Raw genomic sequence first — 15,011 nt, 5'->3', positions numbered from 1 at the left:
AAGACATTTTTGGACTCGCCTTGTTGTGCTGTGATCACTTGAACAGGAAGGTGGCGCGGCGGTCCTTCGTGGGCAAATTTTGTTATCAAAGTCTGGCATTCTCTGGATTTATGGTGCTTTCAAGACAACTGGGAACTCAGAAAAACAAGGTTGAATCATGATCTTCAGATCGTAGCTCTAGAAAGACACCCGAGTTCCAGATTTACAATTCCGAGTTGGATAACCGTTTCAAAAGATATTTTCACAGTCAGGGCTCATGCTTCATTCACAGCATGACCAATGCTGAATGTTTATAATTTTAGACTTGGAAAAGAGACCCTTAATCCCAGATTTGGGACCACACAGCCACTCCACTGAATAGCAGGCTAGTGATTGCTTTTCCATGCTTGCAGTTAGCCACTGGTTCCTTCCAAACTGTAACGTCTGCGTCCAACTCATACTTCTAAACACATAGATCCCCGGAACACAGCCCACTTTCCAGCTCACTCTCCAGATCCCAATCACCGGAATTCTAATCACCTGTTCACACACCTGCATGTCATCATCCCACACTATTTAGTTCAGTTCCTTGCACCCCATCACTGTGAGGTATTGTTTGTTTTGAGACACACTTCTTTCGGAGCTCTGTTTTTTCTTGTCCTTCATGCCTCCCGTGTATGATCGTTTTTGCCTGCCTCCCTCACGACACCTTTTGCCTATTCCCTGCCTGTACTGTTGCCATTTTGGACCTACCGTGTAGGACCTTCTGCCTGCCCCTGGACCCAGCTACCTGCCTCCTCCTATGGTCCTTTCCAATAAACACCTGCTGCGCTCGGCGCTTGAAACCAGCTCTCTGTCTCATATCGTGTTCATTACAGAATACCTCACCAAACACGACAGATGGATTCAGCGGAGCTGCAGCTACGTCTAGCGCGACAGGAGGAATGGCTCGATGAACTCTGCGACCTCCTTCACCAGTCCATTCCTTCTTCACCCATATCAGGTGCCACAGCCTCCTCTCGTTCATCCTCCTCTATATCCATGCCTAATAAATATGACGCTCCCCAGGGAAATGTCAAGGATTTTTCATGTAGCGTAACCTGTACATAGACCATCACCCCGCTGACTTCACCTCTGACAAAGAAAGGGTGGACTTCGTCATCTCCCTACTCACTGTAACGGCGTTGGTAGTCGTGATTAGGAATGAGGCGCAGGAAGCAACGAGCACAGGGAGTGTTGTTCTTTTAATAACACTTTGAGAAAGAAAATCAAAGTTCCCAAACACAGGGGAATAAATAAAGTGTGACAATGCCAAGCCGAACATGAACAAGACAGTCGGAAACAACAATTAATCCCGCACGAAAAGGAGCTGGCCAGCTAACCTAAATAGCCCTTCTAATGGCTAATTTACCACAGGTGTGTAAAATAAAAAAAAGGGAAAAGCAAAGGGAATCGGTGGCAGCTAATAGACCGGTGATGACGACTGCCGAGCGCCACCCGAGCAGGAGGGGGCGCCACCGTCGGTGGGAATCGTGACAGTACCCCCCTCCTGACGCGCGGCTCCTGCAGCGCGCTGACACCGGCCTCGAGGTCGACCCGGAGGGCGAGGGGCAGGGCGATCCGGACGGAGGTGGTGGAAATCCCTCAACATAGATGGGTCCAGGACGTCCTCCGCCGGCACCCAGCACCTCTCCTCCGGGCCGTACCCCTCCCAGTCCACGAGGTACTGCAGGCCCCTCGAGTCCAGAATGGCCCGTATGCTGTACGCCGGGGACCCCCCGATGTCCAGAGGGGGTGGAGGGACCTCCGGCACCTCATCTTCGTGAAGGGGACCAGCTACCACCGGCCTGAGGAGAGACACATGAAACGAGGGGTTAATACGGTAATAGGAAGGGAGTTGCAACCGATAACACACCTCGTTTATCCTCCTCAGGACTTTGAAGGGCCCCACACACTGCGGCCCCAGCTTCCAGCAGGGCACGCGGAGGGGCAGGTTCCGGGTCGAGAGCCAGACCCTGTCTCCCGGTGCGAACACGGGCGCCTCACTGCGGTGGCGGTCAGCACTCCTCTTCTGCCGCGCACTGGCCTCCTTTAGTGAGTTCTGGATGGCTCTCCAGGTCTCCTTGGAGTGCTGGACCCAGTCCTCCACCGCAGGAGCCTCGGTCTGGCTCTGGTGCCATGGTGCCAGGACCGGATGGTAACCTAACACACACTGAAAGGGTGATATGTTAGTTGAGGAGTGGCGAAGTGAGTTCTGGGCTAATTCGGCCTGGCAATACGACCTCAGGAACCTGCCCACCTCCTGGTTCACCCTCTCCGCCTGCCCATTGCTCTCGGGGTGATAACCGGAGGTCAAACTGACCGAGACCCCCAGCCGCTCCATAAACGCTTTCCAGACCCAGGACGTGAACTGGGAACCTCGATCAGAGACAATGTCCTCCGGCACCCCGTAGTGCCGGAAGACGTGGGTAAATAGGGCCTCCGCAGTCTGCAGCGCCGTAGGGAGACCGGGCAATGGGAGGAGACGGCAGGACTTAGAGAACCGATCCACAACCACCAGAATCGCCGTGTTCCCCTGAGAGGGGGGAAGATCTGTTAAGAAGTCGATGGACAGGTGCGACCATGGTCGTTGTGGAACGGGGGGGGGGCTGTAACTTCCTTCTCGGTAGATGCCTAGGAGCCTTACTCTGGGCACACACCGAACAGGAAGAGACATAGGACCTCACGTCCTTAGCCAAGATGGGCCACCAGTACTTCCCCCTTAGACCCCGCACTGTCCTCGCGTCACCAGGATGACCCGCAGTAGGTAGCGTGTGCGCCCACCGAATCAAACGATCACGAACACCGAGCGGCACATACATGCGCCCTACGGGCACCTGCGCAGGCGCAGGTTCCAACACTAATGCCCTCTCGATGTCCGCGTCCACCTCCCATACCACTGGTGCCACCAGCCTAGATGCTGGAATGATGGGAGTTGGATCGATGGGCCGGTCCTCTGTGTCATAGAGACGGGACAGCGCGTCGGCCTTAGTATTCAGGGAACCCGGTCTATAGGAGATGGTAAACCTAAACCGGGCGAAGAACATGGCCCACCTCGCCTGACGTGGATTCAGTCTCCTCGCTGCCCGGATGTACTCCAGGTTTCGGTGGTCGGTCCAGATGAGAAAGGGGTGTTTAGCCCCCTCAAGCCAGTGCCGCCACACCCTCAGAGCTTTAACCACCGCTAGCAACTCCCTGTCCCCCCACATCGTAGTTACGCTCCGCCGAACTGAGCTTCTTCGAAAAGAAAGCGCAGGGGCGGAGTTTCGATGGCGTACCCGAGCGCTGTGATAGCACGGCACCCACCCCAGCCTCGGATGCGTCCACCTCCACTACGAACGCTAAAGACGGGTCCGGGTGCGCCAACACGGGTGCGTCGGTGAACAGCGCCTTCAACCTCTTGAAGGCTCCGTCCGCCTCCGTCGACCATCGCAAACGCACCGGCCCCCCCTTCAGCAGTGAGGTAATGGGAGCCGCTACCTGGCCAAAACCCCGGATAAACCTCCGGTAGTAATTGGCAAAGCCTAAGAACCGCTGCACCTCCTTCACCGTGGTTGGAGTCGGCCAATTACGCACGGCCTTAACGCGGTCACACTCCATCACCACCCCCGTGGTGGAAATGCGATAACCCAGAAAGGAGACGGCTCGTTTGGAAAACTCACACTTCTCAGCCTTAACGTATAGGTCATGCTCCAGCAGTCTACCAAGCACCTTGCGCACCAGGGACACATGCGCGGAACGGGTGGCGGAATATATCAGAATGTCATCGATATAGACAATCACGCCCTGCCCGTGCAGGTCCCTGAGAATTTCGTCAACAAAGGATTGAAAGACGGCTGGAGCATTTTTCAACCCATACGGCATGACGAGGTACTCATAATGGCCTGATGTGGTACTAAAGGCGGTTTTCCACTCGTCTCCCTTCTTGATCCGCACCAGATTATACGCGCTCCTGAGATCCAATTTTGTGAAGAACTGTGCTCCGTGAAATGATTCCACCGCCGTAGCGATGAGAGGTAGTGGGTAACTAAATCCCACCGTGATAGCGTTTAGACCTCGGTAATCAATGCACGGACGCAGACCTCCCTCCTTTTTCTTCACAAAAAAGAAACTCGAGGAAGATGGTGAGATGGAGGGCCGAATGTACCCCTGTCCCAGGGATTCCGTGACATATGTCTCCATAGCCGCCGTCTCCTCCTGTGACAAGGGGTACATGTGACTCCTGGGAAGCGCAGCGTTTACCTGGAGATCTATCGCACAATCCCCCTGTCGATGAGGTGGTAATTTAGTCGCCCTCTTTTTACAAAAAGCGATCGCCAAATCGGCGTATTCAGGGGGAATGCGCACGGTGGACACCTGTTCTGGACTCTCCACCGACGTGGCACCTATGGAAACTCCTAGACACCTCCCTGAACACTCCTCTGACCACCCCTGGAGAACCCCCTGTTTCCACGAAATATGGGGATTGTGACCAGCCAGCCAGGGGACCCTCAGCACCACCGGAAACGCAGGCGAATCAATAAGGAAAAAACGAATGCGTTCAATATGATTCCCCTGCGTTACCATGTCCAGTGGCACCGTAGACTCCCTGACTAGCCCTGACCCTAATGGTCGGCTATCTAGGGAGTGCACGGGGAAAGGGGAATCTATCGGCACCCGCGGAATGCCCAGCTTAATGGCAAGTCCACGGTCCATAAAATTCCCAGCTGCGCCTGAATCGACTAGCGCCCTATGCTGGGAAGAGGGGAAACATTTAGTAAAAAAAACAGGTAAAAACACGTGACCAACAGGGGGTTCTGGGTGAATCTGGTGCTGACTCACCTGAGGTGACCGAGAAGTGTTCTGCCTGCCATCTCGACTCCCAGACTGGCTCCTCCAGCACCGGTCGGCCGTGTGTCCTCTCCGACCACAGCTGGTGCAGGAGGAGCCACCTCCTCCGGTGCCCCTTGGCACGGCCCCTCCCACCTCCATAGGGGTAGGAGCGGGGGTGCACGGGGGTGGAACGGGCAGGACCCTCTCCGAACGCCCGCGGGCAGCCAGCAAATTTTCCAGACGTATGGACATATCAATCAGCTCGTCCAGGGACAGAGCTGTGTCCCGACAGGCCAGCTCCCTGCGGACGTCCGCCCGGAGACTGCAGCGGTAGTGGTCAATGAGGGCCCTGTCGTTCCACCCCGCCCCAGCAGCCAAGGTCCTGAACTCCAGCGCGAAGTCCTGCGTACTCCTCGTCTCCTGCCTGAGGTGGAACAGCCGTTCACCCGCCGCTCTTCCTTCCGGAGGGTGGTCGAACACGGCCCGAAAGCGGCGGGTGAACTCTGGGTAGTGGTCCCTCGCCGAGTCTGGACCGTTCCAGACCGCATTAGCCCACTCCAGAGCTCGGCCCGTCAGGCAGGAAACGAGGGCACTCACGCTCTCCTCTCCCGTGGGAGCAGGTCTGACGGTGGCCAGGTACAGCTCAAGCTGGAGCAAAAACCCCTGGCACCCAGCCGCCGCCCCATCGTACTCCCTCGGGAGCGCCAAACGAAGCGCGCCAGAGCCAGACGTCAGGGGAGGCGTAGATGGCTGTATCGGGGGAGGTGGAGGTGGAGAGAGGATACCACTTCTCTCCCATCGGTCCATCCTCTCCATCATCTGGTCCATGGCCGATCCGATGCGATGTAGGACTGTCGTGTGGTGGAGCACGCGTTCCTCCATCGAGGGCAGAGGAGTGCTCGCTGCTTCCGCTGATTCCATACCTTTATGGTGTTGCGGGATTCTGTAACGGCGTTGGTAGTCGTGATTAGGAATGAGGCGCAGGAAGCAACGAGGACAGGGAGTGTTGTTGTTTTAATAACACTTTGAGAAAGAAAATCAAAGTTCCCAAACACAGGGGAATAAATAAAGTGTGACAATGCCAAGCCGAACATGAACAAGACAGTCGGAAACAACAATTAATCCCGCACGAAAAGGAGCGGGCCAGCTAACCTAAATAGCCCTTCTAATGGCTAATTTACCACAGGTGTGTAAAATAAATAAAAAAGGGAAAAGCAAAGGGAATCGGTGGCAGCTAATAGACCGGTGACGACGACTGCCGAGCGCCACCCGAGCAGGAGGGGGCGCCACCGTCGGTGGGAATCGTGACACTCACAGGCAAAGCTCTGGATTTGGGTCACAGCCCTGTGGGCCGCTCAAAGATCCGATCTTGTTTTACTATCCTAATTTATTTAATATGGTTTTACTATCCTAATTTATCTCTCTTAATTTTACATTTGTCTATCATAATTTTATATTTATCTATCTTAATTTTATATTTGTTTATCTTAATTTTATATTTGTCTAGAAATGTATTGTTGTCACGTCCTGGCCAGTATAAGGGTTAATTGTCATTGTAGTTTGGTCAGGACGTGGCAGAGGGTATTCGTTTTATGTGGTTCGGGGTGGTGTGTTTGTTGAAGGGGCATTTGATTTAAGTATTCCGGGGTGTTTGGGCACTGTTTGATATTCATGTATTCTATGTTTAGTCTAGTGAGTCTGTTTCTATGTTTGGTTAATTGGGGTTGGGACTCTCAGTTGAAGGCAGGTGTTGTCTATTTGCCTTTGATTGAGAGTTCCATATATTAGGGTGTGTTTGTGTTTGTCATTTGTGGGAGATTGTTCTGTGTTTAGCCTTGTGCCTTGCCAGACTGTTTTGTTGATCGTTCGTTCTTTTGTTATTTTGGTGTTCATTTTGAATTTATTAAACTTCAAGATGAGCATACACATACCTGCTGCATTTTGGTCCTCCTTTACCAACGACAACCGTGACAGAATCTCCCACCAAAAATGGACCAAGCAGCGAGGAAGGAGCAAGGGGAATTCGGTGAGGACCGGGAACGCTACCGAGGAACGCGACTGGCGTTTAAACCGGAGAGGCAGCCCCAAGATTTTTTTGGGGGGGGGCACACGGACAGATCGGCGGAGCCGAGGATGGAACCAGAGCTAGTGAGGGGAAAAGGGGAGGAAAGAGAAACAGAGACTATAAGGGAGTTGATGGGAAAATTGGAGGAGAAAAGGATGAGAGAGCTACTGTGTTGGTGTTTTAGGCACGACATTCGCCCTACAGAGCGTGTCCTAATGTTATCACCTGGAGTAGCGTTTATTAATAGTCCTGAGGTGCGTGCCAGCTGTCTGGTGAAGATAATACCAGCACCACGCACCAGGCATCCAGTTCGTCAGCCCAGTCCGACTCGTCCTGGAGGTGCGTGTTCCCAAGCCGATACCTCCAGTACCAGCGCCACGCATCGGGCTTTTAGTGCGTCAGCCCAGTCTGACTCGTCCCGCTCCCCGCACTAGCTCTGAGGTGCGTGTTCCCAGGCTGATACGTCCAGTACCAACACCACGCACCAGGCTTCAAGTGCGTCAAACCAGTCTGACTCGTCCTGTTCCCGCTCCCCGCACTAGCCTGGAGGTGCGTGTTCCCAGTCTGGTACGTCCAGTACCAGCACCACGCACCAGGCTTCAAGTGCGTCATCTCAGTCAAGAGTCGCCCGAGCTGCCCGTCAGTCAAGAGTCGCCCGAGCTGCCCGTCAGTCAAGAGTCGCCCGAGCTGCCCGTCAGTCAAGAGTCGCCCGAGCTGCCCGTCAGTCAAGAGTCGCCCGAGCCGCCCGTCAGTCAGGAGTCGCCCGAGCCGCCCGTCAGTCAGGAGTCGCCCGAGCCGCCCGTCAGTCAAGAGTCGCCCGAGCCGCCCGTCAGTCAGGAGTCGCCCGAGCCGCCCGTCAGTCAGGAGTCGCCCGAGCCGCCCGTCAGTCAGGAGTCGCCCGAGCCGCCCGTCAGTCAGGAGTCGCCCGAGCCGCCCGTCAGTCAGGAGTCGCCCGAGCCGCCCGTCAGTCAGGAGTCGCCCGAGCCGCCCGACTGCCCGGAGCCGCCAGAGCGGCCAGACTGCCCGGAGCCGCCAGAGCGGCCAGACTGCCCGGAGCCGCCAGAGCGGCCAGACTGCCCGGAGCTGCCAGACTGCCCCAGCGGCCAGGATCAGCCAGATTGGCCCATCTGCCCAGAGTTTGCCGATGACCAAAACCCAAGGGAGTCTAGCAGCAACCTTGAACTGAGTAAGCCTGACAATTCAGAACTTAAAGAGATTAACTGTTTAATTGCTGAGTCTGCATACAGGGTGGAGAGGTGGAGGTCTGCCCATGATCCGGAGCAGGGGGAGTCTGCCTACGGTCCGAGGCTGATCGGGTCGGTCGGCACTCTGGAGGACAATAGGCCGGAGCCTGAACCACCACCTGCATAGGTGGGTTGGGGAGGGGGGGGGGGGTGTAGCACAAGTGCCGTCGGTGACGTCAGCCACCCTCCCTTCCCTCCCTTTAGTTTAGGGGGATTTTTGTTGTTGTTTGGGGTTTTTGTTTTTCTTAAGGTGCTTCCGGGGTTAGCACCTTTAGGGGGGGGGGGGTGGGGGGGTACTGTCACGTCCTGGCCAGTATAAGGGTTAATTGTCATTGTAGTTTGGTCAGGACGTGGCAGAGGGTATTCGTTTTATGTGGTGCGGGGTGGTGTGTTTGTTGAAGGGGCATTTGATTTAAGTATTCCGGGGTGTTTGGGCACTGTTTGATATTCATGTATTCTATGTTTAGTCTAGTGAGTCTGTTTCTATGTTTGGTTAATTGGGGTTGGGACTCTCAGTTGAAGGCAGGTGTTGTCTATTTGCCTTTGATTGAGAGTCCCATATATTAGGGTGTGTTTGTGTTTGTCATTTATGGGAGATTGTTCTGTGTTTAGCCTTTTGCCTTGCCAGACTGTTTTGTTGATCGTTCGTTCTTTTGTTATTTTGGTGTTCATTTTGAATTTATTAAACGTCAAGATGAGCATACACATACCTGCTGCATTTTGGTCCTCCTTTACCAACGACAACCGTGACAATTGTTTTTATCTTTCTCACTTTTTTATTATTTTATTTATGTAAGTGAAGTACTTTGAATTGCACTGTTTTTGGTAAGAAATGTGCTATGTAAATTAAGTTTGATTTGATAAATCAAGTGCTATAATAAAATGCTATTTGCATGAAAATGCCATGGGGTGCATCGTTTATGTTATGGTTGGTGGCTCATTCTTTGATGGTATGCACATATTACAGCGTAGCTTTAAATATCTGTAAAGGACAGCGTCTGTAGAGGACAGCCTCTGTAGAGGACAGCCTCTGGATGGTGATGTGGTTTTGTATCATTTCTAGGCTACAAAAGATCATGAGGCATGCAATCCCACCCCCAGGAAAGCAGATGAAGAAATAGAATAGTGTGCATGTTGAGGTGAGACAGCTACTGTAAATGAACAAGTGAAAGGACATGACAGGACAATTGCATAAAGGAACAAGAGACCATATTTGTATTTCAGTATGACATTTATTGAGCAAATGCTGCTGGGAAATAGTTCATGATGAGTAAAGACATGGGATTGCAAACTGTAGCACCTCATTTATGTTCGCTATTTAAAGTCAAGTCCATCCTATGCATACAAGAATGGATGTGTGTGCATTTACATATTTATTTTCAATTGCACTCATTAGGTAAACATAATAGATACTGATAAAAAGCATGTTTAAGGCTCAGAGTTTCTTCAAGGTTCTTTATGCATTAGTTGCTTCGGGTACTGTATGTTTATGATCATCAGTACATCGCACCATCGTCTTTCTCATTCTTCACTATATTGTGTTGTCGACGATTGTATTTTTGGCTCAGTTGGTATCTTCACATAAAAAGGCTAGTCCTTTTGAACATGTGTCTCTAAAGTGGATCCTCCAACCCAGGCACCCCTTCTTGAATTAACATTTGAATTAACATACATTTCTATCACTCTCCCACCCACATACAGTATGCATCTAAACTGTAACCCTTCCATCCATACATACAGGTTAGAGCGGAGGGGACTCCCTCCCTGAGCTAGCATGCAGACGCCCCCACCCGTGAGCCCTCCCGTGAACTGCAGGGAAAAATAAAGACAATTAATAATCTGTCCCACTACCACATTTCCCTGATATAATCCGCAGCAAAACCCTTTTAAAGCTTTCTCTCAATATGCATTTTTTAAACTTTAGCTTTGTCACATCATATGGCTTCTCTCGTTGCTTTTCTGTATGTTTGAGAGTGGTTATCTTTATTACATCGCTCTAGCTCTATGATTTCTTTGTTATGTTAGTTCTGGGTTGATTGCTTGTCGTCGTGTCATCTTTGTTCCTCCTGAGTGGGTTGGATGGAGCGCAGTTACTCAGTTTCAGTCACCACCTTGATGGACTGGGAAGAGTGTTTCTCCATCTTCTTGCTGGAGACTGTCTTCTCCTGCATCAAATCCTCAGACTCCTTCACAGTCTCGGTGACAGTGACTGATTTGGTGACATGCTTGGCCCCGTCCTCTCCAGTGGTGATGGTCTCCACTGTTTGGGTGATGACCACCTTCTGGTCCTTTGGATCATCTTTCTGGTCGGGGTCATCTTTAGTGGGGCTCTCGTCCACTCCATTTGAGATAACATCCTTCTCCTCTGCCTCTTTCCCACCCTCATCCTTCTTGTCCTTGTCCTCTGGGGAAGTCTTCTCCACATCTCCGTTCATGGCTGCGTCTTTCTTTTCTACCTTCTTCTCTTCCTCTGAATCACTCTTTTTGTCTACTTTCTCTTCTGCAGCCTTGGGGGCCTCTGACTTTGGAGCTTCTTGTTTGGGGGCCTCACCCTTAGGGGACTCTGCCTTGGGGGATCCTAATTTGGGAGATTCAGATTTGGGGGATCCTGTAGGTTTTGGGGATTCAGATTTTGGGGATCCTGTAAGTTTTGGGGATTCAGATTTGGGGGAGCCAGCAGGTTTGGGGGATTCAGATTTGGGGGAGCCAGCAGGTTTTGGGGATTCAGATTTAGGGGATCCAGCAGGTTTTGGGGATTCAGAAGTAGGGGATCCAGCAGGTTTTGGGGATTCAGATTTAGGGGATCCAGAAGGTTTTGGGGATTCAGAAGTAGGGGATCCAGCAGGTTTTGGGGATTCAGATTTAGGGGATCCAGCAGGTTTTGGGGATTCAGAAGTAGGGGATCCAGCAGGTTTTGGGGATTCAGATTTAGGGGATCCAGCAGGTTTTGGGGATTCAGAAGTAGGGGATCCAGCAGGTTTTGGGGATTCAGATTTAGGGGATCCAGCAGGTTTTGGGGATTCAGATTTAGGGGATCCAGCAGGTTTTGGGGATTCAGTTTTAGGGGATCCAGAAGGTTTTGGGGATTCAGATTTGGGGGATCCAGCAGGTTTTGGGGATTCAGATTTGGGGGAGCCAGGTTTTGGAGATTCAGATTTGGGGGTTACAGCTTTGGGGGATTCATGTTTGGGGGATCCAGCTTTTGGTGACTCAGACTTGGGGGACCCAGCCTTTGGGGATTCAGCTTTTAGGGAGTCTGGCTTGGAGGGCTTTGGGGCCTCAGATTTCTGGACCTCAACTTTTGGGGCCTCACTCTTGGGGGCTTCTGTTTTGGGAGCCTCTGCCTTGGCTACAGCTGCCTTCTCATCTGTTTTGTCTTTTTTCTCATCCTTTCCTTTCTTCTCATCTTCCTCATCCTTATCATCTCCATCTTTGGATCCTTTGTCACTACCTGCATCTTCATCTTGATCATCTCCCTCCTCTTCTCCCTCTCCTGTCTCCTCTTCTCCTCCGCTTCCCTTCTCTTTGTCAGGAGAGGACTTTGATTCTGGGGCTTTAGAGCACAGGACTGTCTCCTCTAATTCCCCCTCTCCTTCTCCCTCATCACCACCTTCTGTATCATCTTCCTTGTCACCCTCACCCTCTTCTCCTTTCTCACCCTCTTCTTCTTTTTCGCCCTCTTCCTCTTCATCACCACCTTCTTTGTCCTCCTCTTCCTCCTCAGCAGGTGTGCTGGAGCTAACTTGGGCATCAGTGGAGGCTACAACCTCTTCTGATTCACCCTCTCCCCCTTCTCCCTCTTCTCCCTCTGCTTCTTCTCCTCCCTCTTCTCCCTCATCCTCTCCTTCATCTGTGGCCTCTGTCTCCAGAGCGGCAGAAAGCTCCTGGGCGATCTCAGCCAGGTCTTGGTCCATCTCATCCTTCTCATCCTCTACCCTGGTCTCCTCGATGATCTCCTCGACAAACTTATGCTGGACTTTCAGTTTGGGAGGCTCATACTTGGACTTCTTAGAGGAGGTGACGGTGTGGCGGTAAAGGAAAGTGCTAAAGTGGGTCTCTTCACCTTCTAGGAGTTTCCTGCAAGAACAGTAGAACATGAGATATAGTTTAGTGTAGGCCTAATATAAAAATGTAGTTTCTATATATAAATGAGATCTTTATATACTATTTTGTTTTGAAATTAGTAAACATATATTTAAAAAAAAAGTTTTTTCAATGTTAGGCCTAATTAGCGCTCTGTCGTCGCATTGTACCTGTATGCAGCTATCTCAATGTCCAGGGCCATCTTGACATTGAGCAGGTCCTGGTACTCGCGCAGATGACGCGCCATCTCCCACTTCGTGCCCTTGAGCTCATTATCCAGCTGGTGGATGGTCTCCTGCAGAGAACAAGACCGAGAGACACAAGCTGGTTAAGAGCTATTATTTCTTATGCCTATATGGAACCCTGAAATAATACTTGGTTATTTCTTTTTGGTGTAGGGATGACACATTTCTCCATAAGGACACTGCTTTCTAAACATCATAAGAAAACTATCAAAAATACAATGTCATATTTTGTGATCCTGGTAATTACTTCACAAGCACATTTAAACTTGTATAGGCCTACATTTGAAACAGCACTTTGAGATTCCATTAAAACACATGCATTTAGGGCCCACATAATAAAACAATTTAGTTCGTTCAAAATCAAAACTAATGCAATATGTGGGAACACAATGCAAGTGTGTGTCTTTCTCTCTATAAATGTAGGGGACTCTCCTTATAAGTAGACCTACATTTAAAATAAGAATAAAAACCTCAAAGGTGTCGTGATAATATTCTCAATTTGAAATCAACGAAAAACATATCTTATTATATAATTTATTCTCTCCACTACATTGCTTCTCTTTACACAAAGAACACAACTTTATAGAATACTTCACCATTAAGCCTGTGGCTGGAGGTTTCTGTATGAAAATAATGCCTACAGCGGGTCTCATCATACCTGCAGGCTGGACAGGTCGCTGTTGTGTCGGTCCTCGATGTCATTCAACTGCCTCTCCAGTGACTCCCTGGTTCCACGGACGGACTCTAACTCCACGGTCTTGGACTGGAGCTGGCGGCGGTAGTCTGCTATCTCATCACGGGCGGACTTGATTGCATCTTTGTTTTGTTCCGCAGCATCAGTGAGCTTGGAATAGCGGCACATGAACCAGTCCTCCACCTGCTGCAGGTTCTGGTTGGAGTGGCCCTCGAGCTGGGTGCGGATCTCCCGGAGCGCCTCGGTGATGTCCGTCTTCTGGATGTCTTTCCTCTCCATGGTCACCTGCGACGCCTGCACCTGGGCGAACAGGTCGCTCACCTCTTCCTCGTGGTTGTTGCGAATAAAGGCAATCTCGTCATGCAGTGACTGAACTTTCTTCTCCAACTCTGACTTCACCAAATCAGAGTCGGTCATATCTTTTCTCAACGCCCGGATGATGCCTTCCGTCTCATCCCTGATGCGGGCTTCCTCATCGAAACGGTCCCTAATTCTCTGGATGTCATCCTCGACGTGGTCCGTGTCGAGCTGGATCTGCGCTTTATCGTGGTGAATCTGCTCCAGCATGGAGCGCAGCTCCTGGAGTTCCTGGTCGTATAAATCGCCTAGCTGGGATTGCGACACCTGCTTCTGCCGCAGCGTCTGGATCTCCTCTTCGATTTGGCTGTTCTGCTGCTCCAGGTAGTGCACCTTGTCGATGTAACCGGCGAAGCGGTCGTTGAGCCCCTGGAGCTGCTCTTTCTCGTTGGAGCGCTTGTAGTCTCCGTTCGTTTGATTGAAATCAACGCTGTCGGCGGAGCTGAGGAGTGTGGAGCTGTACATTCGGGCTACCGGCATGTTGACGCTCCTCTTGTAGGAGGAGGTCATCGTGGAGCCTGGGCTTGCCCGGGACCAGGACTGAGAACGGAACCCGCTGGAGGGGGTGCCAGTGGAGCGGCCGTAGGTGGTCCTACTATCCATACTTCTCCTGAATGGACTCCCTATCGTGTCCACCGGGTGGTAACTCATCCGGCCAGACCAGGGGTTGCGTGTGCAGATGGAAGGGAAGGTGTGCGAGGTGGAGGAGTGGTGTGTGTGTCTGTTTGCAGGTGCGGGGTGGATGGCGCTCACAGCATTCTTAGTCTCACCGGCTGTCCTTTATATAGGAGAAGCTTTATCGCTAACAAGGCAGCGACTGTTTTTACTGGCCCATTGATCGAACGGAGGGGGAGGGCCATGTCTCAACCCTTCATACTCTATGTAAGTGAAACACTACTTGCTTGTGTGAGGGTTCGTGGGTGGCCGTTTGAAAAGCAGAGGAATGATCACACATACGGAGAAAAAAGGAAATGGGGTGATTATCATTAGGATTTTTGGGATAGCTCATGTGTCCTTGACGTTGATGTGTTTATCATTTGTCTCTTGTCACAGAGGGAATATAGAGTTTCCTCCAAACATTGAACATTAGAATAAGAGAGAAAATTATACATGCATCTCTGCATTTGCTAATTCAACCAGCCAACGTGCAGCATTACTATGCATGGAAATATAACTTATGGAGCAGTTCAATGACCCATGTTAATTATTATTTCCCCTATTATTAGTTAGCAAAAAAGGTTATACCAGAAATGATCAATTTACCGATGCAATTTAGAGCGATAACAATATCGACACCATGGACAGCGACTTAATGCAGCAAAACACCATTACCGTCCTTTACAAGTGTTTGAAAAGTGTTGAAAATGTTTCTCTTAAATTGAACAGAATGATTGATCATTAAATTAATTGAATTAATAATGTATATTTGCCAATGAACATGTGCAAAGCCGAACCAATTTCCTATATTGATGTTTTGCTTGTGCTAAGTCTTC

General features: G+C 50.9%; 1 protein-coding gene across 1 annotated transcript; it reads right to left on the bottom strand.

Annotated features, from left to right (window-relative positions):
- Positions 1-9,351: 9,351 nt before the first annotated feature.
- Positions 9,352-14,299, bottom strand: LOC123723974 (uncharacterized). The gene is made up of 3 exons (XM_082955385.1): positions 13,126-14,299; positions 12,393-12,517; positions 9,352-12,216 (listed from the first exon to the last, which is right to left on the bottom strand). Exons 1-3 carry the CDS (start codon positions 14,167-14,169, stop codon positions 10,230-10,232), a joined length of 3,156 nt encoding a protein of 1,051 aa, XP_082811511.1. The 5' UTR covers positions 14,170-14,299; the 3' UTR covers positions 9,352-10,229.
- Positions 14,300-15,011: the final 712 nt, after the last annotated feature.

The sequence above is a fragment of the Salmo salar genome, chromosome 01 (genome assembly GCF_965601325.2).
Source record: "Salmo salar chromosome 01, fSalSal1, whole genome shotgun sequence".
In the NCBI taxonomy this organism is placed as follows: Eukaryota; Metazoa; Chordata; class Actinopteri; order Salmoniformes; family Salmonidae; genus Salmo; species Salmo salar.
Note: the sequence above shows the minus strand (reverse complement) of the source record. Positions and strands in the feature narration are given on the sequence as shown.

Excerpts from the sequence above, each read along its gene's own strand:
- LOC123723974 (XM_082955385.1), bottom strand. The coding sequence starts at position 14,169 with ATGAGTTACCACCCGGTGGACACGATAGGGAGTCCATTCAGGAGAAGT. Across the intron at positions 12,518-13,125 it reads GCGACCTGTCCAGCCTGCAG|GAGACCATCCACCAGCTGGA; the intron begins GTATGATGAGAC and ends TGTTCTCTGCAG. Across the intron at positions 12,217-12,392 it reads ATTGAGATAGCTGCATACAG|GAAACTCCTAGAAGGTGAAG; the intron begins GTACAATGCGAC and ends CTGTTCTTGCAG.